Source organism: Daphnia carinata, chromosome 1 (assembly GCF_022539665.2).
Source record: "Daphnia carinata strain CSIRO-1 chromosome 1, CSIRO_AGI_Dcar_HiC_V3, whole genome shotgun sequence".
Lineage (NCBI taxonomy): Eukaryota > Metazoa > Arthropoda > Branchiopoda > Diplostraca > Daphniidae > Daphnia > Daphnia carinata.
The window spans coordinates 3,774,013-3,799,182 of NC_081331.1; the positions used below are offsets into that span (position 1 = coordinate 3,774,013).

Here is a 25,170-nt window from a genome sequence, read left to right on the forward strand (position 1 = left end):
GTTTAATAGACTCGTAATTGGCATTGAATGAAATGAATACACACGAGTTTACAGAGACAATTTGACGACATGCGAGATATCAAATTTAAGAAGAAAACATTTCTTTATTCAATAGTATTTCTTTTTTCTTTCTTAAATTTTTTGTTTGCACGAAAAAAAAAAAAAATGAAAAGACACAAGTCATCGTCATCAGGCACGTGCGCCGCAGCATTTGATCCCCTCCCCGTTTCAGTAAAAAGACTTCAGCGAATGTCAATAAATGCGTGTTTGTTAAAGGACATAAACGCGGGATCACGGCGCATTCGTTCCGCACTTAACACGAGTCAATATCAATAAAATAAATATTCCAAAAAAAAAAAATGAGTAATACGAAAAATGTTCATTTTGTTCGTCTGTGTTTTTGTTTCTTTCGTTTTCTTCGTTTTTAAATAACTACGTACATTATACAAAGGCACTGGGCATCAAAGAAAATTATTTATACTCTGCGATAAGGGACATAAGAAAAAATGCAAAAAGAATTATATATCAAAGTGAGTGGCGAACTGGAGAAAGACACATTTGAATAAAATTGGGAGGCACACATACACACGGAGGGGTATCAAACGTACAGGTGAGGATGTGTTTCAAAAGGTAAAAATCGAAAAGGTTGGGAGCTCCACAGGCAGGCAGCTGCTGTTGTTATCCCAAACGGGGAGGGAAAGAATAAAAACAAAAGAAGAACATTTTCCAGTGTCCGATTTTGTTGTTGTTGTCTTCTTTTCCCCTTTTTGACCAGACCAGTGTCCAGGACAACTGAGAAAACACCATGGCGATATAATACAGTCAGACATCCAAAAACTCAAACACGCAAACACAGACACACACACTCTCGCGCACGCACATACGAACGGTATATACTTCCCATCGCTATAAAGATACGAATCGAATACGAAAGAAAATTCAAATAAAACATAGAAAAAAAAGAAAACTAGAAACTGGTTCGGGTTGTCCGTAGGAAGAAGAAGAGACGGGCCGGGTTTTTAGTAGAAATAAAAACCCAGCAACGAAAGAAAAAAGGAGGAAAAAAAAAAAAAAAAAAGAAAATTGGTATGGCCTGGTGTGGTGGACTGTGTTTTTTTTTTGGTGGGCGAATCAAAATCAAGAGATATGTGAACATTTTGAGCAAAGGCTCGATGACTAGGACTGGGTTTTTTTTTTTTTTTTTTTCTATCCAAATGTTTGTTTTTTTTCAACGTTGGAACGATGATGAATATCGTCAATATCATCCACTGTCCCAGCCGCATGGCGAGATTCAAGAACAAAAAAAGAATTTCACCATTTACTGCTCTACGCAGAATGTGGGAGGGTTAAAAAGGGGTATAACGTCACACAGAAGAGAATTATCTTCCTGCAACAGAAATTTTTTTTTTTTTTTTTTTTTTTCTTTTGTCTTTTGTTTCCTTTTTTTTTTTTTTTTGGCACCGCGAATTCTTCAACGTCTTTTGTCAGGACTTCGCACAAAACATACGGGAAGGTGAGAGAAAGACATGCTAGAGGTATTTTTTTCCAGACGTGGAAAAAAAAAAAGGCAGAATCTTTTTAAAAAGAAAAGAAATTTAAAGAAATGTCAAAATCAACCAACCGAAACAGCGGCCAAAAAAAAAAAAAAAAAAAATTGAGAGGGAGAGGGGTGGGCAAGTTGACGAAGATTGTACACATCCTGCTTTTCACATCATATAATATATAAGCTCATCCAACAGGTATTTAGCACGTAAGGTGTTTTGCTGCCTGCCAGTTACGAAAAGCGTAACCGCAATGCGTTGTTTGCCCCTCTGAACATTTTTCAAGCGACTTCTCTCTTGGCGACGGCCAACAACTGTGAACCGTTGGGCGACGGCGATGCGGATGCGTTGCTGGCTGCGCAACATCCGCCGTCCTCGTGTTTGGAGAGGAGCGACATGCGGGAAAAGGTCTTTCCGCACGACTTGCACGAATAGCGCTTGACGTCCGAGTGGGTCTGGAGGTGAGCTCTCAAGTTGGACCGGTCGGCGAACGAGCGGGAACAGTGCGGGCAGGAGAACGGTTTCTCGCCCGTGTGCGTCCGGATGTGACCCTGGAGGAGCCAAGGGCGGGAGAAGGCTTTGCCGCACAGGAGGCACTTGCAAGGCAGCGTGTGCGTCCGGATGTGCATTTTCAAGGCGCCCAAAGAGACGTAGACCTTCTCGCAGTGTTTGCAGCTGAACGACTTCTTGTTGGCCGCTTGCTGGGCGGCGCAGTGCAGCTCCTGGTGTTTCGTCAGGCCGCAGTAGGTCGAGTAAGATTTGTGGCAGTCGGGGCACTGGTAGCGGGCTGTGGCGCCCGCCGACGTCGACGACGCCGATGACGCCGAAGAGGTGGACGACGCACTGCTTCCGCTCTTCTTGTTACTCCGCTGAGAAGACAACAGCAAAGCTGGCGGACTGTGACTGTGGTGATGACGGAGGGTCGTCGACTCGGTCCCGCTCTCTTCGCAGCCGCTGGACCCGCTGGCCGGAGAGGAAAGGTCTTCGATGTCGCTGGTGGATTCCGAGAGTTTCAGCGCGACGGCCGATTCCGGCCACTGGACTCGCGGCGAGGTTTGCTGCTGGGCCGATTCACTCGGAGCGAATGGAGACAGTTGCTCGCTGCTCGGCCGGTGTGGGCTGCTGTTTTGGGAAGCGGCCGGGTACAGAGCTGGGCTGATGGCGGCCGAGCTGAACGAACGGTAGGGGAAGTTGAACGGCAAGTAAGGCGCGTACTGGTGGTGATGGTAAGGCACGGACACGTTGATCTGGTTGTTCAAGTGGAGCGGCTCCAAAGGTGTCGACAATTTGGCCAGTGACTGAGACGACAACATTTGCGACGATGCGCTGCTGTTGACGTGTTCGGGTGCGAAATGACCCAGCGGAGGCGTCCAAGATTTGAGCGGCTGATGGGCCGGTGGCGGCGATAAAGCGGCCGGTGTCACCGACGAAGGCAACGAAGCCGCTTCTAATAAAGCGCGCAGTCGCTTCTGATTTTGACGCTCCCGTTCGGCGGCAGCGTACCGGTCCTCCGGTTTCAAGCTCAAGTTCTCCGGCTCTTCGCTCATGACTGATGTCACTAGCGAGGCTTCTGTTCAGCATTCAAGAAATTCAAGAAGAGAAAGAAAAAAAAAAAAAAAAGGATGAGTCCACATTCTTTTACGTCTGTTTTTTTTTTTTTCTCGAGATTTTGTTCAAACTCTGTAAGGAAAATGTGTTTGGCAAAGATCGTCTACCTGTGGCGCTAACTGATTCCGCTTCGAGACTCTCCTGCAAAAAGTAGGAGAGTGGCCGCTTCTTGAGCGGACAGTGGCTGTAGTTTTGATTCTTCTTGACGAGGAATGAACGCGGCATGGTGCTGGCTTCTAAACTGCTTCCGCACATCGATGCGCAAAACGAAATCGATGCGACGATCCGCAAAAATTTGGGATGTAAAGCGAAAAACAGAAAAATTCGGCGAAAAATGTAACCAAATCGATATGATTACACTCTTGGTTTCGTGTTCTGATTCAACGCGCTGAGATGTATTTGATTTTCAAATGAATTGAAAACAACAAACAATTCTCTCAAAGTCCTTTAAAGGAATAAATTGCGCTTGGACTGGGTACGAAGTGGCGAAAAAAAGGGCAACTGGAGATTTCAAAAAAAAAGAGAGAGAAAAAGTATCCGGTCGGTGCGAGTGCTCGGCGCTGACTGAACTGTTCACCGCTCCGTCCGGCCCTTCTTGTAGCCCGAGTCTACCAGGGCGCCACCGCTGCTACAGGTGCTAGCTGTGGGGATCTAGAAAATGGACGAAGAGCATAGAGCAAGGGAGGATGGGGGGGGGGGGAACTAAAAGAAAAAAAAAAAGCAAAATCCTCCCTCCCTTGTGGAAGGTTCTCCTCTTCTTCTTCGGAACCCCACCCACCACCACCCTCCGGAACGAAGCACGTGCCCTATCAGCGGCCAATGAGAAGACACGGTTTGCGACACACATGAGAAAAAAAAAACGTCTACGACGACGAGGTGTAGAAGATACAGGCGAAAAAAGAAGGGGCGAGGGCACCCAAATACACACACACTTGAAAACTGCTGCTGGAAAAAAAAAAAAAAAGAAATGTGTTCCAGCAGGCACCCCACCCCATATAGCGCCCGTCAGTGCCCTATTCATTGGCCATGTTCGGGCCCAAACAAAAAGGGAGAAAAATCAAATTTCATTGAATGGACAATGAAAGAGAGCGGAGCATCTGCTCATCTTTAGTGCACAGCTCAATGGCTCCGTTTTCATAGACATTTACGTCAAGGCATTATCGATGCGGCCCCCACGAGCAGCCGGAGTTTTTCGGGGCCCAGGTAACAACAACATCACGTACCTTCACAAAAAGAAAGAATGAAGAAGAAGAAGAAGAAGGCAGGAAAAAAAAAAAACATATTGCGTATGCACTTGGCTAGATATTATGTTCCAGGTTGCGATGTGGTACCAGGTGCATCCGCCAGTGAGTGGGGATTTTATCCAAAAAATACACATAATCTGTCGACATTGATTTGAATCAACAGATTGGATATGTAACGTGCAAGAGTTTCGGTCGTTAAAGGAAGGAGGGAAACATTGTTACAACAAATGGGCCGGCTGTCCGTTCACGTTAAGCTGCCGGAAGAAAATTCGGGCACGCCAACATCGCTGGATTGATGGCACTGATTTGAAAAAAAAAAAATAAAAAAAAAAAGGGCAACTGTTGCAGATGAGAGATTAACTGCGGATGAGGGACTAAAAACAAATCCAAAAAAGAAAAGAATCCTTTTTCTTTTTTTTTTGTTATTATTTTTGCGCGTTTTGTATTTTCACTTCCGTCCGCAGATGTTATTGCCACCGCGATCCCACACCATGCCGAACTTCCTGTCCCCTCCATTTTTTTCTGCGATTCGTAGTCACAGAAGATCCAATCTGCGATGGCACTTCCCTCCAACTGGTTGCTCTAATCCGTTGGATGGTAACAGAACACCTTTTCCGCTCGTCGCGCAAAAAGAAACGGAACCTTCCGCACACCGGATCATTTTCGAAACGATGACGGGGGGTTAGAAAGGAAGGAAAGAAAAAAAAATGAAGGAAGAATAAATAAACAAATGTTGAAAACGATTGACAGTCAAAGCCGTTAGCAAAGAAGAGAACCGTTTTCAATATCTCATTAAAGATAAAAATTCCTTTTGCGAACAAGTCAAGGTGTGTGTGTGTGTGTGTGTGTGTGTATAGCATTTCACCCTTTTTTCTCTTTCCGTCACAGAAGCAACAGTGTAAACGTGTCACCTATACCGACATACGCACACGAATTGATCCAGCGCTCAGAGGGGGGACAAGAGAGATAGAGAGCGAGAGAGAGAGAAGGACAGTGAAGAAGAAAGAACATGATGGATGGCTTAAACTCTTTCCCGCGCGAGCCACACGCACACACACACACACACCCAACAAACCGAGGTTTCACATTTTCAAATGCAAAAAAAAGAAAGAAAATAGAAATCATATTTTTTTTTTTTTTTCATTCCTTACAGATATCAAATAAATAAATACAAGACTGATACCGATTGCTTACTAATGACTTATTCACGCCCGATGCTTGTGACGTCGACCCTGTATTGCCGAATGCCGATTCGTTTTTTTTTTTTTTTCCTTCTCTCCTTTAATTTTTCTTTTTTTTTTTTTCTGACGGTTCGTTCGGCCCATTCATATGCTAAGGAGATCCCGCAGAGCGGCGCGTCAATATATTTTATTCGATAAATGTCGCATTTTCTTCTGGTACATTAGGAAGGCGACATACACACACACACACACAGCTATTGCACAGACACAAGCACCACAGCCACTCATATGCATACATCCATAAGAAAGGAAAGCGAACGAGGAGAGCGTTTCATACCAGAGGGTTTTCCCGCGTGAACGGGGCGCGAGCGTACCGCCAATACAATCCGTTCGGGTCAAAACGGTCGACATCGTTACATTTGTCACTTGGCTCGTACTGTACATATAAAGTTCTGAAATTGTTATTTATTCCCCCCCCCCCCCCCTTTTTTTGTGGTCCTTGGGTCCGTTCGGGCGCATACCTTATACACGAGGGAGGAAGGCCATTCGATTTTAGTGCATATAGTGATACCAACTTATTATGCAAGAGTCGTGACCTTTATTTTTTTCTTTCTCTCCTTCTCTATCCCGATGCCATTTTTTTTTTTTCCGGGAGAATAATTTTATTCTTTTAGTTCTTCCACTCTTTTCTTTTTTTTTTTTCCCTATCGCATAGAGGAAGCGTGAAAAATTAACAAACAAAAAGAGAAAAGGCAAACAGCATAAAAAGGTGAAGAGGAAAAAAGAAAGGAAGAAGAGTTGAAGTAAAAGACGAATAAATAAATCAAAACGAGATGATGTGGCTGAGCGGCTCGTCGTCGTCCCGACTGTAAAGGTTGTCGCTGCCTGCCGCTACTCATTTAAGTATCCCGCGTGCTTATAAAACATGCATAACACTATAAGAGTATACAGGCAACAACAAAAAGCCGGTGTCGGATATCACAATCCTTTTGTTACCTTTTATTTTTCTCCTCTATCGACCAGATTGTTTGTTTTTTTTTCTTTCTCGTTTCATTTCTTCTCTTTTGAAGTTTTATCGTTTGACACGTCCTTCGTCTGTCGTCTGATTCCTTATTATTTATTATTATTCTGTTAAATCTTTTATGCCGATGTCGGAACTGTTTGTTGTGCATTATGTGTAGGCAACCCCATTTTCGATTTGCTGTTCTCACGTAATATTTTCTATTTTTCGATGATGGATTCAACATCGCGACGAAAATTTTGCCTTTTTGATTAAAAAGCCTTTATTGAAATTGAAGTAAAATAGGGCGATTCTTTTGCATGAATCCATCCGTATTTCAGGCATTCTTTGACTTGTCATCGCGTCAAAGGTGAAAGAGAATCTCTCCAAATCTATGCGAATCAAAAAAATGGATCGTACATAAAAAAAAAATAGACATTGTTATGAAGCAACGACGATCTAGATGGATGTCCTCGATTTTTTCGGGGACTTTGTCTCCACCTTTTTCACTTTTTAACGTGAACTGAATTTTGTTTTTTTGCCTCTTTTCATCCTACCCCCTGCTCCCATTCTTCTTCTTTTTTTTGTGTGTGTGTTAAATTCCACGTAAGAAAAGATAAGCCATTTTCTTGTAGATATTTGACTGTACAAATGCATCACTCAGCTGCTGTTGGATGTCGGCTGAAATGCATCAAATGTGTGTGTGTGTGTGAGGGGGGACAAATGACGCACGCACAAAACGTCTTGAGCTTCATTCACGCGGCTTCATCGCTCGCTTCAAGTCAAGATTATCGTCGATCTTGACACATAAGCCGGACACACACACACACACACGCACACACACACACACAAAAAAATCATCACACATCCCATACATATAGAATGTTATTATTATTGTTCTCTTCTTCTCCCTTTTTTTGTCACCTTTTCTTTCCACGTAATCGTTCACCAGTTGACAAAAAAAGATATCCATCCGCAGTAAAAAAAAATAAAAAAATAACACCAAAGGGGATGTGTGTGCAGTAATACCAAGAATAGAGAGAGAGAGAGAGAGAGGGTAGGTGGAGGGGGGTTTTGTATTGTCATCGACGACGCAGCTGCAAGACGTCAAGGTATTACGCTCGCGCCATCAAGAAGAAGAGGATCTTCTTCTTCTTCTTGGGGGTGTGTGTGCAAACGCACAAGGTGCTGGGTGTGTACCAGAAGGGAGTGGATGGGGGGGGGGGGGCACCCGACGCTGTTATGAAAGGAGAAGTGGCGCGTCGAAGTTGTATCTGATCGAGCCGTCATTGAGCGCGCATCGCCACCAGCTGCTCCAGCTGGTGAGGCTTCTCTTTTATAATTTTTTTCAAAGATATATACCGTCTCGTATAAAGAGGAATAGAACGCGCACTGTCAAACCAGCACACTGACGCACGGCCGTCGTCCGTTCAGCGTTTGTTATATTATTATTACCTTTTCTTCTTTCTCCATTCAAATGCCCGTGCAAGCAGTGGCGGTCGCGTGCCCAACGAATTACCTTTTCATTGCTGGACTGGACCGTATCCCTTTCTTTCCCAATGGCCCTGACAATTGAGAAAAGAAAGCGCCGGAGTTATTTCGCCTTCGTAAAAATGGGTAGTAGGTGTGTATAGTAGTTTCCGGATGAATGGAAATGAAGAAGAACCTCCTCCTTGTGTAGACGTACTGCAATATACCGCCATTGCTTTATGTACACATCGTTGAAATTCCTGAGGTAAAAAAAAAAAAAAAAAAAAAGAGGAAAAAATCAAGGGCAGGTGACCAAACCTTTCTTGTTATTATTAGCTCGGGGCTATTTATCAGCCCCGGGTTTTTCTTTTTTTCGCTGGTAGATATTCACTTCGTTTTGCTGTAACGTACACATGTCAGTGTGTCGAATGTCATGGACGCTTTCAACGTTCAAACAAGACGCAGAAAAGAAATCATCCGTAACCGATCGGCATACGCATTTTATGTTTGATTTTTATTACATTTCCCCTGTAAAAATGCAGCAAGTTTACAGAGGGAATTAGGCAGTTAAGCTCTGATGATAATGTCGGAGGGAATAAACGTCCGAAAAACTGACGTGTTATCGGTTTTAAAGGTGCCCATATCACCTGGCGCCAATACACGTTCGTTTTCCGTTCTTTATTCACAGATGATGACGGCTGTTGCCTTCCTCCACTGCGGTAGCACAAACATCCCAAACAGCAAGAGAAGCACCGGTTGTCTCTCTTCTAAAAGAAGAAAAAAAAAATAAATAAAATGTTCTGTCGAACATCAACTATAATAATCCCCCCCCCCCTTCATCTCTCATATACGAAAAAAAGGGGGAACTGATCGAACATCACGCAGCGTGCAACTCTTTTTTTTTTTTTCTTTTTTTATTTACATCTCTCTTTAGTCTTATTGGGTTGCTGTTGCACCCGTGTAGGAACAACTGTAGCCGGATTCCCCTTCGTCGACCGTGAGTCTATTATACTCAGGATGGCGCTGCTGTCTGTGCGCTCCTATCCATCATCGGAACGGCTTCATCGACGCCATCGATCATATTTCTTTCCTGTTGTTGTTCCATCTCATTTCTGTTTTTTGTTTTTTTTTTCTTGTTGTTGTTCAGGCCAATATGGTGAAGGTTTTTGCTCGATGCGCGAGCAGTCGACAGTGCATATAATGGAATCAAATCAGCACCGTTGATTACCACATTCTCCTTATCCTATTCCATCCAATCATAAGTGCTCATGTGCATCCATCAGACTCGAGTGTTTTTGCTGAAAAAAAAATCGGGACTTTTTTTTTTTTTTTTTTTTTTTTTTTTACGGGAAACGTGTTGTGTTTGTAAGCGCAGAGGCGGAAAGATATGGTAATAATATAGCCATAGTCGAAGCTCAATTGAATGGGCAAATGCGGAGTGTGATTAAGGCCACAATTGACTTTGGCGTTCATTACCTTTTGTACCTGAGCAAGTTCTTCTTCTTCTCAATTGTTTTAATGTTGTCGATTTTCAGGGTTGTTGGCATCTCGTGATTACAAGCCACAAAATCCACATATTCACGGTTAGTTTAGTGGGCGTTGATGTATACTCATCAAGACTTTCAGGGTAGTTTTATCCCAAAAGAGAAAAAGGAAAATCAATCATTGTACAATAAGTTCTGAAGTTTTTTCTTTTCTTTTTCGAGTTTCAAATGATGAAAACATTGGATAATGGCTTTATATCCGTTTCATTCTTTCTTTCTTATTGTGTTTGGCCATTTATCAACTATTGCACACAACAACCTTCTTTCGCCCCCCCGAACAAAAAAAGAAACGGACGTCAAACAGTTTTGACTGGACATTACAACAAAAAAAAAAAAACGCGCGTGCTGCACCTTTGGAATACTCTCTAACCCGGATTTGTTTTTTTATTTCTTCATAATATTTTTCTTTTTTTTTATCTTTTCTCTCTTTTCTTGTTGCCCTTTTTTTTTTCTCTGCTCGCTTCGTGCAGCTGCTCCGCGATAGCGCCGATGACTAGTGCGACTAAACATATACAAACGAGCACCACCTTGAGTCTTTGGCACCTTACACACACACACACACACAGTGCCATTTCCACTCCCCACTCTACGGAAATCACCTTTTGCCTGGGTCGTATATGCAGTGAATAATCCACAACAGCGGTGCATACACATAGATGGGAAGGGGGGGGGGGAGAAAAAGCGATATCAATAGATGAATCGGACGTATATATCAACAGGCCAGTTAGATACGTATGGGGCATACAAGGTGTGTAGATATATACACACACACATAGAAAAGAGATGGACTTTAACGTGTGTGTAGTATAGAAAGGCGCCAGGAGTATACAGATTGTAACAGTCGTGGCACTCTCTGTTGGGGCTAAAGCTTTTCTGACCTATTGTTCCGTTTGTGTTCAATAGACCCCCCTCCCTGCCGGCCTTTAAGGTTTTTCTAGCTGTGTGTGTGTGTGTGTGTGTGTGTAGGTTCATCTCTATTTCCCGATGGAGCTTTTGTTATCCATTGAGCTCAACCTTCTCCCTTTTTTATTTCGTTTTGCGATGGTGATTTGATTTTTCAAACGACGCGGCCAACGCGCACCTGGCGCTGCCTCTCTGTCCGTGGTTGTATCACCCCCTCTCTGAAAAAACTTTGCGTGTATCAATAAACCTGATTGCAATCATTGGCTGTCGTGAACAAGGGCAAACGGTTTTTATTTTTCTGAGAGAGGGGGGGGGGTGGAGGTCCAGCACCAACAACGCCCCTCGCTTATTTGCACGTTTAATTGGGACATGTATAGAAGGAATGCATGCAAGTTAATGAATAAGCAAATTAGGAACATGAATGTGTAACGTTAAATGGTTTTGGCCACTGGCCACTGTTTTTGGTGTGCACAACGTTCGCATATAACAAACTGAGTCACTAGTGCGACTTTAGAAATAGAGCCGGGCCCAGTCAAACATCTGCCCGCCGCAGACAATAGAAAAACGGGAGAGAGTTATAAGCACAAGAGCAGGAGGGGTAACCTTTCCCCTCTTTTTTTTTTTCAGTATGCATGTGTCTATACAGATTCTCTATAGTGAAATGGAACGGATTGGAGCAGTTGGGTGTACGGTAACAGCCGGCCCTTTGGATAAATGTGATGCACAGATTCCGACGTGTATGCGTTGGCACCGTGTTTTGGCCTTCCCTCTACGTGTGTATGTGTACGTGGTCGACGCCGTACGCTCAACTGATTTATGTGTAATTTCTTTTTTTATTTTTATTTTCTTATCCGAATGTCCACAACACCTGCCCACCCTACTTTTTTTTAGCCGGGCAGTTCCACTATCAACGATCTGACCACTGTACACACCGCCCAGTCAATGGACTTTATTTCATTGCCAGTTCGTTTGCAACTTGATTTGTACGTTAAGAAACTGATTGACATAGTTAGCAAAATGAATTCTATTTAGATTTCTTTAAAATAAAATGAAATGATGTTAAAAAGTTAAGAGAAGAAAAGCCTTGTGATTGTGTGAGAGGTGGAGTTGTAACATATCCGCGCAATGATTTTATGCGATCATCAAAGTGGATCGTCTTTCCGTTTGTGTGGGTTTTTTTTTATTTTGAATGTCTGTGTTGTTGTTTTATTTTTTTTTATTTGTCTTGTGTTTGTCATGTTTTGTCTTTTAGCGGATCGATGAGTTGAAAGCCAAAATCCCTCTTTTAACAAAGACAAAAGAAAAAGATATACGACGATGACGAAGTCTCTTTTTTTTTTTTCGGTGTGTGTAACTTGATCTGTTTGTTAAGCGGCTGCTGATGCCGGCCGGCCGGACATCTGACCCAACTCGACGTAAAAATTTCTTTTTTCGCTAGCGGCTGCCGCTGTTGCTCGCGCAAGTTCCTCATCCTTACGTCGACGCTTTTCAGCCATTGAATCAGCTGTGTTTAACTTGTTATTCGTACGCACACGCGCCATGCAAACAGGGAGAAAGCTCATCGGTAAATAGCCGATGACAATGTCCAGAAAATTTAGTCAATTGAGTCAGTCCACGCAATCCCATTTGATTCGCGGTTTTTATTTGAACCTTTCCGTAACCGAATCGAAAAAGACGTTGGCGTACGCGGAGGGTTTTACCGTCCATTTCAGCACGCACACCATCAACTTTTGCCTACCCCACTAATTTCTACAACGTTTATCGTAATTGTGGATAGAATTCGGCAAGCGCACATCCACAAGAAACAAACAGAAGCAGCGCTAATCGAAATCGGCAAGTTTCTTTTCGTTTCCCATCGTTTTATCGATCGATATCCGATTTCCAAGTTGCACGCACGTACCCAACAGTTTTTTTTTTTTTGCTTTCCCATGAAACAGACACACACACACAAAAAAATACATTGAATCGAATAGGAGGGGATAGCAATCGTGATATAAGACTATTGTGTGTATGTGTGTGTGTATACACTGTAGAACTGTGTTGCAGACATAATCAAAAAAAGACTTGTAGATACTTACACACAGGTGTTGGTTTCTACGATTTCCTACTGCACGTCTAGCGGGCCCCTTCAACCATTTATCAATGCAATTGAAATGCGGCTCTCTTTTCTTTTGCGACGTCCATGGGAAACACTTTTATTTTCATTCGATACCGTACACCCATGCAATATGATTGGCTGCATTGGATAATAGAGCGTCTCTCTCTTTCTTTGGACGCTTATACGAACGGCAGCGTTCCTCTTTTATTTATTTACAGATGCAACAGGCAAAAATCAAATAACAAGAAAAAGGTAAGAACTTGGTGGCGCAGTTTCTTTTATTTTCATGGCCGACAACGAAGCAAATGGACACAAGAGACGATTTCCACCCCAAAAGCGAAACGGAACGAGGAGGTTTTCGATCAATAAATCTCCAGTACGAGATTTTTAAAGAAGGAAAAAAAAAAAAAAAATTCACACGGGAAATGATTCGAATAAAAAAAAAAAAAGTGACACACACAAACACACATACACACAGCAAATATAGAAAAATACCGACGCGACCTATTGTATAGATTTTTACAGTGCGCGTTGGAAACGACGTGAGTGTCAGTATTTCTCTATCCCCCCCCCCCCCCCCCTCGGCTGTCGATTTTTCAATGCGTCCGCAGCTTCTGTGTGGGAACCTGTAACAGCATTCGGCATTATATATAGAAAAAATCATCAATTGAAAAACATTCGTAGAAAAAAAAAATAAATAAATAAAAAGGCCGCCTTCCTGACGAGTAAAAAATGGCGATCAAAAATGAAAAATTCCTTCTCGATTGCCGGTGGTAGCGATCATGCGTAACCATTCCTCTCTCCTGTTCGGACATGGAAACGGAGTCCACCATGACGTCCGTCTTCTTTCCCTTTCTTTTGCTTTGCATTCCTCCCGCAAAAACTTGTTTCATTCTTTTTCCGGATCATGACGAAGGGTCTTTGTGCAGCTTGTCGGCCAACTTTTTTGTATATATTGGTAGCTGCCATCACTTGGCGAGATGCAACACGTCAATAACCGGAGGTAGGTGGCAGAAGGGGCGGATGATGTGGCCACAAACAAACAACAAAAACTTCCGTTTTCTAAAATGCCAATCTTCTTTTTTTTTTTTTTTCATTTCCCTCCTTTTCTTATTTGAACTTGCATCCGTTGAGACTTACTGAAGAAGGAGCAATCCCCCTGTTGTCCGTCCTTTTAAAAATGCCAACCAAGTTTGACGGATGCGTGTTACAAGCCACGTCCATACGCTGGATAGGTCCACGCTGTTTAGGGGATCAAGTAAAAAACGTCACATTTCCCCAACATTCCATCGTTGACAAAATGGAATGCTGCACCTCAACCGCTCAAATACCTACAATTGTCAAACACTACGGTAAATACAGTTACGTGTTTTCGGCGTCAAGGATATGTACAGTATGTGCGTGTACATATATATTTTTGATTTATTCACCAGGCGATTTTTAACGTACGAAATAGGAAACTTGAGTTTCATGAAAGCATCACATAGCAAACGTTCGCATTTTGCTTTTTTTTTCAGGTCCTATTTTTAGTTGTGAAAACAAAACAGACGTTTGTTGCTATCCTCTTCTTTGGTAAAGAAAAAAATATATCTAGCCCTCTCACTCTCTCTCTTGCCGCTAAATTGATAAATAGTCGGAGAATGGATACATGTCCTTCCAGCTGCTCGGGTCGTCTCCGATGTCATCGCGCATCCAGACAAACCGGGGGGAGGGAGGACTTTTTCTTTGGAGAAAAGAAGAAGAAAACTTTCAACAATAAAAGCGAAAATAGTAAATGAATAAAAAAGGAAGCCTGTATGGATTGCGGTTGGCCAAAATAAAAAAAAAAAAAAAAAAAAAAGGAGAATACTTTCTTTAAATACACAAGATGAGTTAGCAACCAGATACAGCCGTTTTTTATTTTCCCCATCTATTATTCTGGTGAATTAAACGTCTTGGCATCGTGTCGTTTAATGCCACTCTTTAAGCCTGTTAAAGATGCAAAAGTATAAGAATGTAATATGAACCATATCATCGAGGAAAATCAGGTAACCAATCGAAAAAAAGGGGGGGACAGAACGAGGCTATGTCGTGAAAAGCCTCGCTATCGAATTAAATTTGTACTTACCAAAAGATTAGAAGAAAAAAAAAAAAAAAAGAAACCGCAATAGAATTTATCAACGGTGGATTGGACATCGACAGAGCCGGAGGAGCACACGTGTATAAGTGATCTAGTGTAATAACCGGCATGGATAAATAGCGTTAGCCTATACATAGACTCGATTCACACAAAAAGGACATTTCGCTCCGTCCTGCGTACATAACTCCTGAGCATCAGCCCTAGTCTGCGACACGGGAAATGCATTAGAGAGTTTCGAGAACTTATTGGCCAATAATAATGTCAGCCCGGCAAATGAAATGTATCGCTCTCGAAACTGCTAGTCACGGTTACATTGACAATCTGTGGGCCTATTTAAGGATACGTAGCTATTTCGTGTATCGGGTCATTCGTATCGAATAGAAAAATACATCACTGTGTAATCCTCTTACGTGGTTAAGGAGCGAAGAAGAGAGATGTTGTTGAATTTCATTTTTTTTTTTTTTTTTTTTGAAATACCCGTGGTCGTTTATCTGATTAGTGCCCCATTGACGATGCCATTAGGCTCTGATTCCGGATATGTCTACACTCTATTCCGGATTTCTATAGAGGAACAACAGCTGATATAATGGACGTCGTCTATCTTGCAGAAATCGAGGTCAGCTGTGCTCTGCTTGTAACAATGGTGTGTTCGATGTACTAACCAGAAGAAATGTGCGGCGTACTGAAAACGCAACCGCAATTTGGTTGAGGGTGTCGAATTTTTCTTACGGCCGTCCGCAGATGTATTGCGCAGCAAAGAGCGACGACCCTTTACGAGAAAGAAAGAAAAAGAAAAAAAAAAAAGGATGTTTTATACCACCCGCAACGTGTAGCTGGAGGTTTGTTTCCTCCTCCGCCGAAGGTTAGCAATGTTGTATATGTACACATAATAGGCCGGAAAAAGGTTCCTCTTCCTCATCTTCTCATCCGTATTTTTTTCCCCTTTTTTTTTCGGAAGATATTTAATTTTTTTTTTTGGGGGGGGGTTCGAATGCGCGCTTCCATTCAAGTTCAAACACAAACACAATTGTGGATATAAGAATAGACGAGAAGAATGGTCGGGACGTCGAAGAAATTGTTTGACCAGTTTTTTTTCTCTGAGGTGCACATTCGATCCGTACCGGAATCATGGGGGAGAAAAAAAAAGAGGTATATCCTAGAGTTAAAAAAAAAAATCAAATAATAGAACGGAGTTTAAAAAAAAAAAAAATAAGGGTCGCGGAATAGGCCAATGGGGAAGGTTATTCAGCTCGTATTTTCTTCCATTTCAACAGGAGCTTTTGTCGCCTGTTTGTCTATTGTGGAGGTTAAAAGAAAAAAAGACCGTGTCATTAAAAAGTTCAAGAGAGCACAGACACCATCACGACAGACCTGCCGAGTGTTTTTTTTTTTTTTCTTAGAGAGGGAAAGGTCCTTGGCTATATCCTTGCCGGTCTCCCATTGCTTTGCCGGAAACTCTTGAAACTGTCTCTTTCTATGTGCGTAGAACCTTCGGTCGTGGCCCACATCCAACTACGTAGAAGGTCAAATAACAAATCTATACCTTAAAAAATAGGATAAATTAGTAGGGGGGAATACACCTGCTACTTGTAAGAGGTTTACTTTCTACGTCCCTTTAAAACGTTCTATTCTTTGCGACCGGTCAACCATCTTTTTTTGTTATTGCTCTCTGCGGTTTCTCTTCTCTTGGCAAGTGGATCTTGTTCAAAAACTTGCATGGCTAATAGATTTCAGCAAAAGAAGCATTTAAAAAAGAAAAATGAATTCATTTGCTGGGCTCTATATATACTCGTTTTTTTTTACGTAGCGGCTGACAGGTGCGGCTGTGAATGTGAAATGTCAGATCAGGTCCCGCTCGAGCGGAAATGAGCCCCACTACTCGTCTATGACCTTTTTTAATGATACGTATACCATTCTAAAGTGGTGAGCTTCCTACGTCCGTAGATATACTCATGGCAATGACAGAATGCCAACAAGGACGACGACAGAGTATATTACGAGACATCCTTGATACTTGCAAGAGTTCTTTTTTGTTTTGTTTCTCTTTTGTTTTAGCTGAGAGAAAGAGAGAAAGAGAGAGAGAGAGAGAGAGAGCGAGAGAAACGTGAAAGGAAATAGACGTTGGATGACATGTGGTAGTCAGGTGTGTTCTTTCTCAGTGTCCCTCTCTTTGCGCTGTCTAGCTGCTGTTGTCGGCCGACGTTGGTGGCGGCCTGGAACGTGGACGATTCCGGGGAAAAACGCGGAGATTTACGGCCGCCGTGACACTACTGACTTACGAACGCTACGGAATTCCATCTGCAGGTTTTTTGGTTTTTTTTTGTTTTTTTGTTCTCTTTCCCTCTATCGTCGTCTTCCTGCCTTTCGACCGGTTTTTGTAATGTTCCACGTCTAACGTTCCATGATGAAACCAAGAGTATTGTTTGTTTGTGTGGCCCCCTCTTTACTTTTGGCTTCAATCTCTTCGCTTCTCAATGCGACGAACTGGGTAAGTCTTTTTTTTTTTTCCTTCTTCTTTAGTCCCTGGACCAGACACAACAACAGCGATGTACATAACACAACATTTTTTAAAAAAAGGAATGAAGGAGAAAGGCAGTATATACATGGCAAAACGCGAGCTAGTTGGTGGAGGATCCAAACAGCGGGCGGGTTCGCTGTTTTTGTCGTCTGTTTTTAGAATCCCACGCGCCTCGTTTTTGGAACATTATCCGGAGGTTGCACGATTTTTTCTTTTTTTTTTTTTTTTTTCAAAATCCCCTTTAATTTTTTTGTGTGTATGCGTCTGAATGAGAGGATTCATCTTTACGTAGAAAGAGGAGTCGTCCAACTCATTGCTTCATTCCGCACACTGGAAAATTGGTTGGCGTCTATCCTCTCGATTCGTTATGGTTTTGTTTCTTCCATATGTATTTGCCTATATAAGCTGGGTGTTATATAGCAACTAGAAAGATAAACAACTATCCTGCCCCACAATCTGTATAAATTAGGTGCACAGGGGCTTTAAAATAGAAAAGAAAATCCCGAAACGATCAGCACACGAAATTTCACGACTCGCCAAACAAGCACCAGCAGCAAAGCCTCGGAATAGTTTTTCTTTTTTGTATTTAAAGCCATAACAAGTGGTGTATATTAGGTCTGCTGCTATAAATGTTCCATCTCTCTTTCCCCCCGCACTTTTTTTTGTTTTTTTTTGTTTTTGTTTTTTTTGTTTTTTTTTGTGTCCGTCGAATGGCCGCATTGTTACACCTTTGGCAAATCGATGCGTCTCTCGTCCGTAATTTTTCCCCTTGTTTGTGTGTCTTCATTTCCAACTTCTTCTTATCTCTTTCTGTCTCGTTTTCTTTTGTTTTCTTCTGCTCTTTTGTCCTGTTTTTTTTTATTCACCTTTTCCCTATAGTGTTGTATAACCTTTATTTTTTTTTGTGGCCGTCTCTTTCTTGTTCTAGCGTCCGGGCGTTAGATGTTCGAGAAATGCCAACAGCGCGCAAGTTTTTATTAGCAGTCGTATAGATAGCGGTTGGGGTATGAGAATGCAACCGGTCGTTAACGCAGACACACAACCTGCTGCAAAAGAGCAGAGGCAGTTAAAAAACATTTTCGGTTAACAGCAGCTCTGGCGCACACCACCGATGTATAGCGCGAGAGGGAGCTCTGCAGGAGCGGCCATGCTCCCCCCGCTGCAACAGCTACAACAAAAGCACAATAGAGACAAAACAACACCTCTACCAACGAAATGAAGCAAAGAAAACAAAATGCGAAACAGTCAAATAGAGTGAAAGATTAGTCCGGCAGCCTCCAAAATTGTGTTGGAGAGCAAATTGTTTGGTACTTTTTTTTTTGCGGGATCCTGCCCGACATTCTTTTGCTCAAGTTTGGCCCATCACCTAAACAACAACAACTTTTTCTTTCTTCGTTCTATATATTCCCTTTTCTTAACACGGATGTGCTATATCGCAGCCGGTGTAAAAATACTTGAAGACTTTAGAGGCGTATACAACCCAATCGAGAAAGAAGGCAAAGCACCAGGAGGGATATAGCCCTGATAACAGTGTCAAGTCCGAATAGGCTTTCGTCACCGCGTGTTTATTTTGACTCTTTGGCACCGGCAAGAACGGGAGACGCATACACCCCAGCATCTTTGGATTGCTATAGCAACATGGCCCGTCCCAGCTCTTTCGGATGGCTGTATTATGTCTTGTATACAATGAGAACGGGCCCGTTCTCCTGTTCGCACTTGATGCACATTCTTGAGCAAGGATCACAGTTTGCAGACGGGCAAATCTTAACGGTGTGGCATTTCTTATTCTTGTCTCATTCGGTCGTTGTGGTATTTCTTTTCTGGCTGGCGTGAACTGATGGCCAGCCAGTGACCCTTCAGCACCTGCTATTGGTCCGTCTAGCCAACTATGTTTATTGCTAACTGAGACATCCAGATTAGCTATTAGCGGAGCGTGAAAGATTCATCCCCGCAGACGAGATTAACCTCAATCTTCGGCTCCCGTTTGCTGTGTCTAAAAAAGAAAATTCTGTTTGCCGGCCAAGGCCAGCATAACTAACGCGCTGTCGTCAGTCCCTTGCAAAAATAATTTACTTACGAAGAGTTCCATATAATGCCATATCCCAACCTGTCAATTTCTGTACAATTCAAACTGAATAAAGGAAACGCATTTCAATAATTAAATGTACTGGGCCAAGGTTAAAAGTCTAACTTGCATAGTGTATGCCTATGAATATGCTATGCACTGGCAGAAAAAAAAGAGGGGGGAGGAAAGGATCGTGTTCTACGTGGCCGGCTGTTGCTAGCTGTTGCTGCATGGCTGATATATATATATATATATATATATATATCCAGCCAAGTAACACAGTTACAAGCAGACTCTCAACCATCAGAAGAGTTGAAAGACGAGGAGCAGGTGGCGAGACCTAACTCTTATAACTCAACGTCTCAGCCAACTCCCGACGTTCCCTTTCCTTCCCCACTACCTACCGGTTTTTTTTTTTTTTAAGTGGAAAGATTTTTTGCATGTTGGACGAGCTGCCTACGTGTTGCTAAATGAGATCGCTATCTTGTTACATATGTACATAGTGGAGAGCAGAAAAAACGCTGTTTATCATTTCATCCGTTTGTTTTTCACGTTTGGGTTCGTTCGTTATAAAACGCACAAACTCGGCAATTGCAAGGACTTTTTTTTTGTCCGTTCATCGTCCTTGAAGATACAAACAGCTAAAAAGCTCTTTTTGTTTTGCCCGATTCTCATTTCGTTAGCCTTCCCTAGCCCGTCAAAAGCCGATTGACACAGGAAATGGAAGAGAAAGACATGATCACCCTCCATTTCTCATTTGAACGATGGCGTAACTAGAGAAGATTACTCGATACTCTCTTTTTTTGTTTTTGCTGTATCGACTTGTCTCACTCTGCGGGAGGTAAAGGGCAAGACAAGGGTGCCGGCCGTTGGATAATGAAACTCGTGTTGTCGTTATTGAGTTACCCACTAAACACGAGTCTCCCTCCGCTATTTCCAACAGCTAAAAGGGGAGAGAAGATACAAAATATACAAGAAAACAAAAATAAAAATAAAAGAGCGAGGGAGGTAAGAAACGGCACACACAACTATTTCGTTCTGTTTAACTCTCAGCGTCTTTGCGTTACACGCGCGCACGCGTTACATGTGCCAACGCGGGTGAGCCCTGGTGTGTCCAGCTGTTACTGAATAGGTCAAAGTCAGGTCCGTATGGTGTTGAGCGTGTCACTTTTCACCTTGCCACTTCTTAATCTTTATTCCTTTTTTCTCTGTTTCTCTCTCTGGCCTGGACGTGCGTTAAGAAGAAGAAGAAGAAGAAGAAAAAAAAAAGAATTTTTTAACGACGTAAGAGAACCTAGTCATAATGTACAAACACGGGATGTATTTATATAACTGACTAACTGCTTGCGGTTGCTTGGGTACACCCAAACGTTTAAAAGAAATTCCATATTTTTATTTTTTATTTTCAAAAGCGGCTGGGCTTGTAATAGCGACAACAGCTGACAACGAGCAAGAACACACACGGCCAGTTCTTTCTTGAAAAAAAAAGGCAATAGGCGATATGTGTGTCAGAGATAAATTAGTTTCACAACGGGCTCGATATTCATTTGTCATCGATGATCGGGTCAAAGGTGGGAAACATCTTCTTTAGTTTGAAACTCGTGCCAAGCAACAAAGTACCAAACAACTAAACTTTTTCCGCGGTGTTCCAGTCGAGAAAAAAACAAAACATTTACCGCCCCCGCAAGTAACTGCTCAAACAAACGCACCACTTGTAAAGGTACACATAGATCGTTACCCCCACCGTTAACGCACCTGGCATGTACAAAACACATAGGTGTCCAACAGTCCAATCAGAGCCATATTGTGGAAATGATGTTAAGGTCTCTACAAACACCAACTTTTTTTGCTCGGCCGTAGAAGAAAAAAGAAGGGGATTTTCAATCAAAACAAGACGCCCTCTCCAAAATGTGTACCTCTCTCTTTTGACTCTCTCGCACCGCTGTGTGACGTGCACAATTAATAGTCGTCCAGGGCCTGCTGGACTGCTGCGGCTCGTGTCCGAAAAACGCAGCGGTCTGTCCGTAAAAGCGATGATAAATGATCCCGTAAATGAAGGGGAATAATAATATATCGTCTATTGAGCTGCGTTATGTGTACGAGACTATAAAACTCTGTATATATATTCACAGTATAGATATATAGACAGGCAAAAAGGAAGGTAAACGCATTAAAACATGTCGAAGTTCTCTTTTTTTTTTCCAGGTGCAAGTTTGACTCTTGTACATATTTCTCGTTGTAAAAGGTGAATGTTTTTTCTTTTTTTGTGAGTTTCCCCCCTCTTGTTTTTCTGCCCTTCCTTCGGCTTTAGTCGGTGTAACGAGTGAGTCAGAAAGCTCTGTGTGTAATCAAACTAGTGGCGATGATTTAGCACCGTCATGTAGCACCTTTCGGTGTTCGACAGCAGCCGTTGTTAAAGTAGTTGTGTAGAATAACCTTATGACGGCTATATTTTTTGCCTTTAAAGATCCTGTTAACTACGTAATGATTGGATTTTTGTTTTCTTTCTTTCTACTTATCAATTCATTAGCCACCGAGTTCCATTTTTTTTAGGACATGCTTCTATACTTTTGAATGATAAAAATCAGTTCTAAAATTTTGAAACATGTCTTCCTTATTTAATGAGGTTACAAGGCCCGTCTATTACTAAATAGGTTGATCCTATTTTTACTTTAGTTTTTGTTAGAAAAAAGAAACAGCGCGTCACCGCGTTTGAATGTAGTACATAAAAATGGATGCCACTCTCTTTCCTTTCTACGTGGGCAACGTAGAAACGCACGGGGAAATCCGATAGTATCGGGTGATGATGTCGGTTTTCTCCGGGTTTGATTTAGATCTGTGGCATCTGCCTCGTGGGTTTGCATAGTGAACTTTTTCCACGACGTTCCGTTCGTCGTGTACATACGTGTGTGAGCCTCTATAGGAAATCACGAAGTTACGTATGTTAAATAAGGTTAGGGCGACAACAAACAAAAAAGAAAATCGGAGCGTGTGTCGAGCCCCTCTTTTTTTTTTTCAAATGGCGGTAGAAATTTTTTTTTTTCGGGCTTTCCAGACAATCTCCAGTAAATCTTTGAATAATGGGTCTGATTGCTCGTCAGGTTTTCGCTCCGTTTTCTTTCTCTCGGACATGGTTTTTTTTTTCTTTCACAAAGGCGTCGATTCCCGTCACGAAATAGCGTGTTAACTTCCTTTTCTTTTCGATCCGCTTCTCTCGTATTCTTTTCATGCTTATATTACGTCACGGAGAGAGCCAAAATGGAGGATGCGCGCAAACACTATAAGACCCAATTCATCTGCGTATAACTAACGCTCCAATATAATATACATATCTCCTCCTCCTTCTATTCTTCTTTCATCTTCCCGATCTCTATTGGTTCGATTTCCTTTTTCGAATTATTATTTTTTTGCACACAAAGACGAGCTATACGTTTTTCTTTTTTCTTTAAAAAAAAAAAAAATGAATAAAAAAAAATAAAGGAGGACTCGGCACTCGATTTCCGTTATTTATCGGTCCGGTGGTAATTTCGATGATGTACACCCACGCATTGCCTATCCTTGTTCATCGAGACTTGTAGCTACAATGATAATAAAGAATCAACAGAGATTTCCTTTTTTTTTTTTTTACATCCTGGCTGATTGTAAAAAAACAACAACAAAACGAAGAGAAACAGTTTGAAGAAAGATGGACCATATAGATCCTAACCGAGCCCCGCCAAAACAGAGATCCCTTTTATTTCCTTATATGCGCTTTCACAGCTTTCTTTCACTTGCAAATGAATTTTTTTTTGTGTATGCTTTACATCCAGTTTTTTTTTTATTCGTGACGGACGCCCGGCTCTTCATGTCGTCCAGGGCTTTCTGTCCGACCCCTTAGCTCCTCTTCTTTTCTTTCAGCCTCTCGATTTTGAATTTGCTTATGTATAAATACTATACGAGCTGTTGTTGTTGGTGTTGTTCCATCACAAAGAGTTTCTTTTTTCATCAGATTTCTATTTATTTATTCCAATTTGGCCAGCACTCTTGTGGTATACGCATAGAGGCATCAAAAGAATATAGTTCACGACGCCACACAAACACACAGGGACTTGTGGAATAATCAGGTGAGATGTCGTGGTTTGATCGCTATTCGAAACGTCTTCTCGTGCGCGACCTGCACCTCAAATCAAACCTCGTTTCTTTCTTTGCACATCTTTTGCGTCATATCTTCTTTAAATTCTAAAAAAAAAAAAATAATAATAATTCCTTTCATCAATTCAAATTGCGGGGCTTTTTCAATTTCAAAATTGCTGAATATACGGCACATGTAAAAACGCACCTGGACTACATACAAACAATTGTGCGTGCTTTTCCCCGTGCGTTAAATCGGATTGACAGAGAAATGAAATGAATGTGACCATCAAACTGCTTCCTGTTCTCGCTTAAACGTACATAACGCGATTTCAATCCGTTCCGGGACTGCCATTACTTTGAAGCTTGTGGTTGTACGGAAAATACTTCCAGGCATGTGCGCATTCTATATAAACTTTGATCATTGAACACACAAAAAGAGGATAGAGGCAGCAGAGAAAAATCCGGAGCAGGAAGGAGCGCAATGAGGATTTGCCGCCTAAGAAAAGAGAGTGATGTAACACACAAGAAAGAAAGAGGGTTACGAAAAAAAATAATAAAAGGAGAATATATATATTCGTCTATAAGGAACCAGGTGCAGATGGTCTGGAACAACTTCACCGGCTCTTTTTTTTTTTTAGTCGCTCGAATTTTCTTTCTTTTTATACACAATACAAGAGCACATAGCAAAAAGAGAAGAAGAAGAAAGGCAGTTGAAAACAATCAAAAGCCAGTTGAATTTCAGGATTTCAGTTCAAGCCAAACGAAGGAGGGGGTTCAAGAGGGGGGGAAGAAAAAAAAAAGGAGAGTTGGGGGTCCCGTGATTTTTGCGGTCTTGTTCCACCGCATTAATCCTGAATGGTGTGTAAGCGCCCGGTGCGCGCACAACTAGTTCTATTTCAAAAACGCCCTTACGGTCAGGCTGCTCTACGTGGCCAAGAGAAAAACCCGTTAACTTTCTCCCTCTTGCATTTTTCGTTTTTCAATTCTTGAACTTGGAACACAGTCGCTTTATATAAAGAACAACCGTCACTTTCAACGGGCAAAAACTGTAGGACACACCCTTCTTTTTTATTTCAAGAATCACGCTACTCATTCTAAAGCTATAAGGTTGACCGCATCTGCAACTGGTCCTGCTTTGCATCTGCCCGCAACATTCCAAATCGATGAACTATCCCATTTCCAAAAATATTCTTTTTTTTTTTTTATTTTGGAGAAAGTAAACAGTAACGTTGACATTCTACGACCGGATATTAGCACCACACTCATCATCGTCATCATCATTTTGGGAAGGAAATAAAAAGGGAGGGAATGTATATGTTTTTTTTTTTAAATGAGTTTGGCTCTCTGGTGCGATTAGCGCGGAATGTGGCGATATGAGTGTCTTTTGTCGGCCGTTTTCCATTCGCCCCATCGCATCGTCGTCCCGACTCAGAGCATTACGGATGCACGCACCCGCGGGAATCACTAAAAAGATCGTGTGAGGTAAAAGAAAAAAAATGTCCGCCTTCTTGTATGCGCTATTTTACACACCCCCTATGTAAGCTGGAGCAGTGACACAAGCACGGTATCTATATACTCTTTCGTGTCTTTTCTCTTTTTTTTTTTCCCCCAATCTCACAGCAACGATCTCCGTTTTATATTTAGATCGGGTAACGGGCGGCTTTCTTGGTGTTGACTGCGCAGCTCCTCATTAGTCGTCTACTTCTGTCCCCCTTTAAAAAAGAACTGAGTTTCCGTGAGCGGGGAAACTCCTTTTTAGAGGGGAT

General features: G+C 42.1%; 1 protein-coding gene across 1 annotated transcript; it reads right to left on the minus strand.

The window, feature by feature from the left end:
* Positions 1 to 378: 378 nt before the first annotated feature.
* On the minus strand, positions 379 to 3,698 carry LOC130692486 (zinc finger protein SNAI3-like). Its single transcript, XM_057515601.1, has 2 exons — positions 3,257 to 3,698; positions 379 to 3,111 (listed from the first exon to the last, which is right to left on the minus strand). Exons 1-2 carry the CDS (start codon positions 3,402 to 3,404, stop codon positions 1,823 to 1,825), a joined length of 1,437 nt encoding a protein of 478 aa, XP_057371584.1. The 5' UTR covers positions 3,405 to 3,698; the 3' UTR covers positions 379 to 1,822.
* Between the last annotated feature and the right edge of the window lie 21,472 nt (positions 3,699 to 25,170).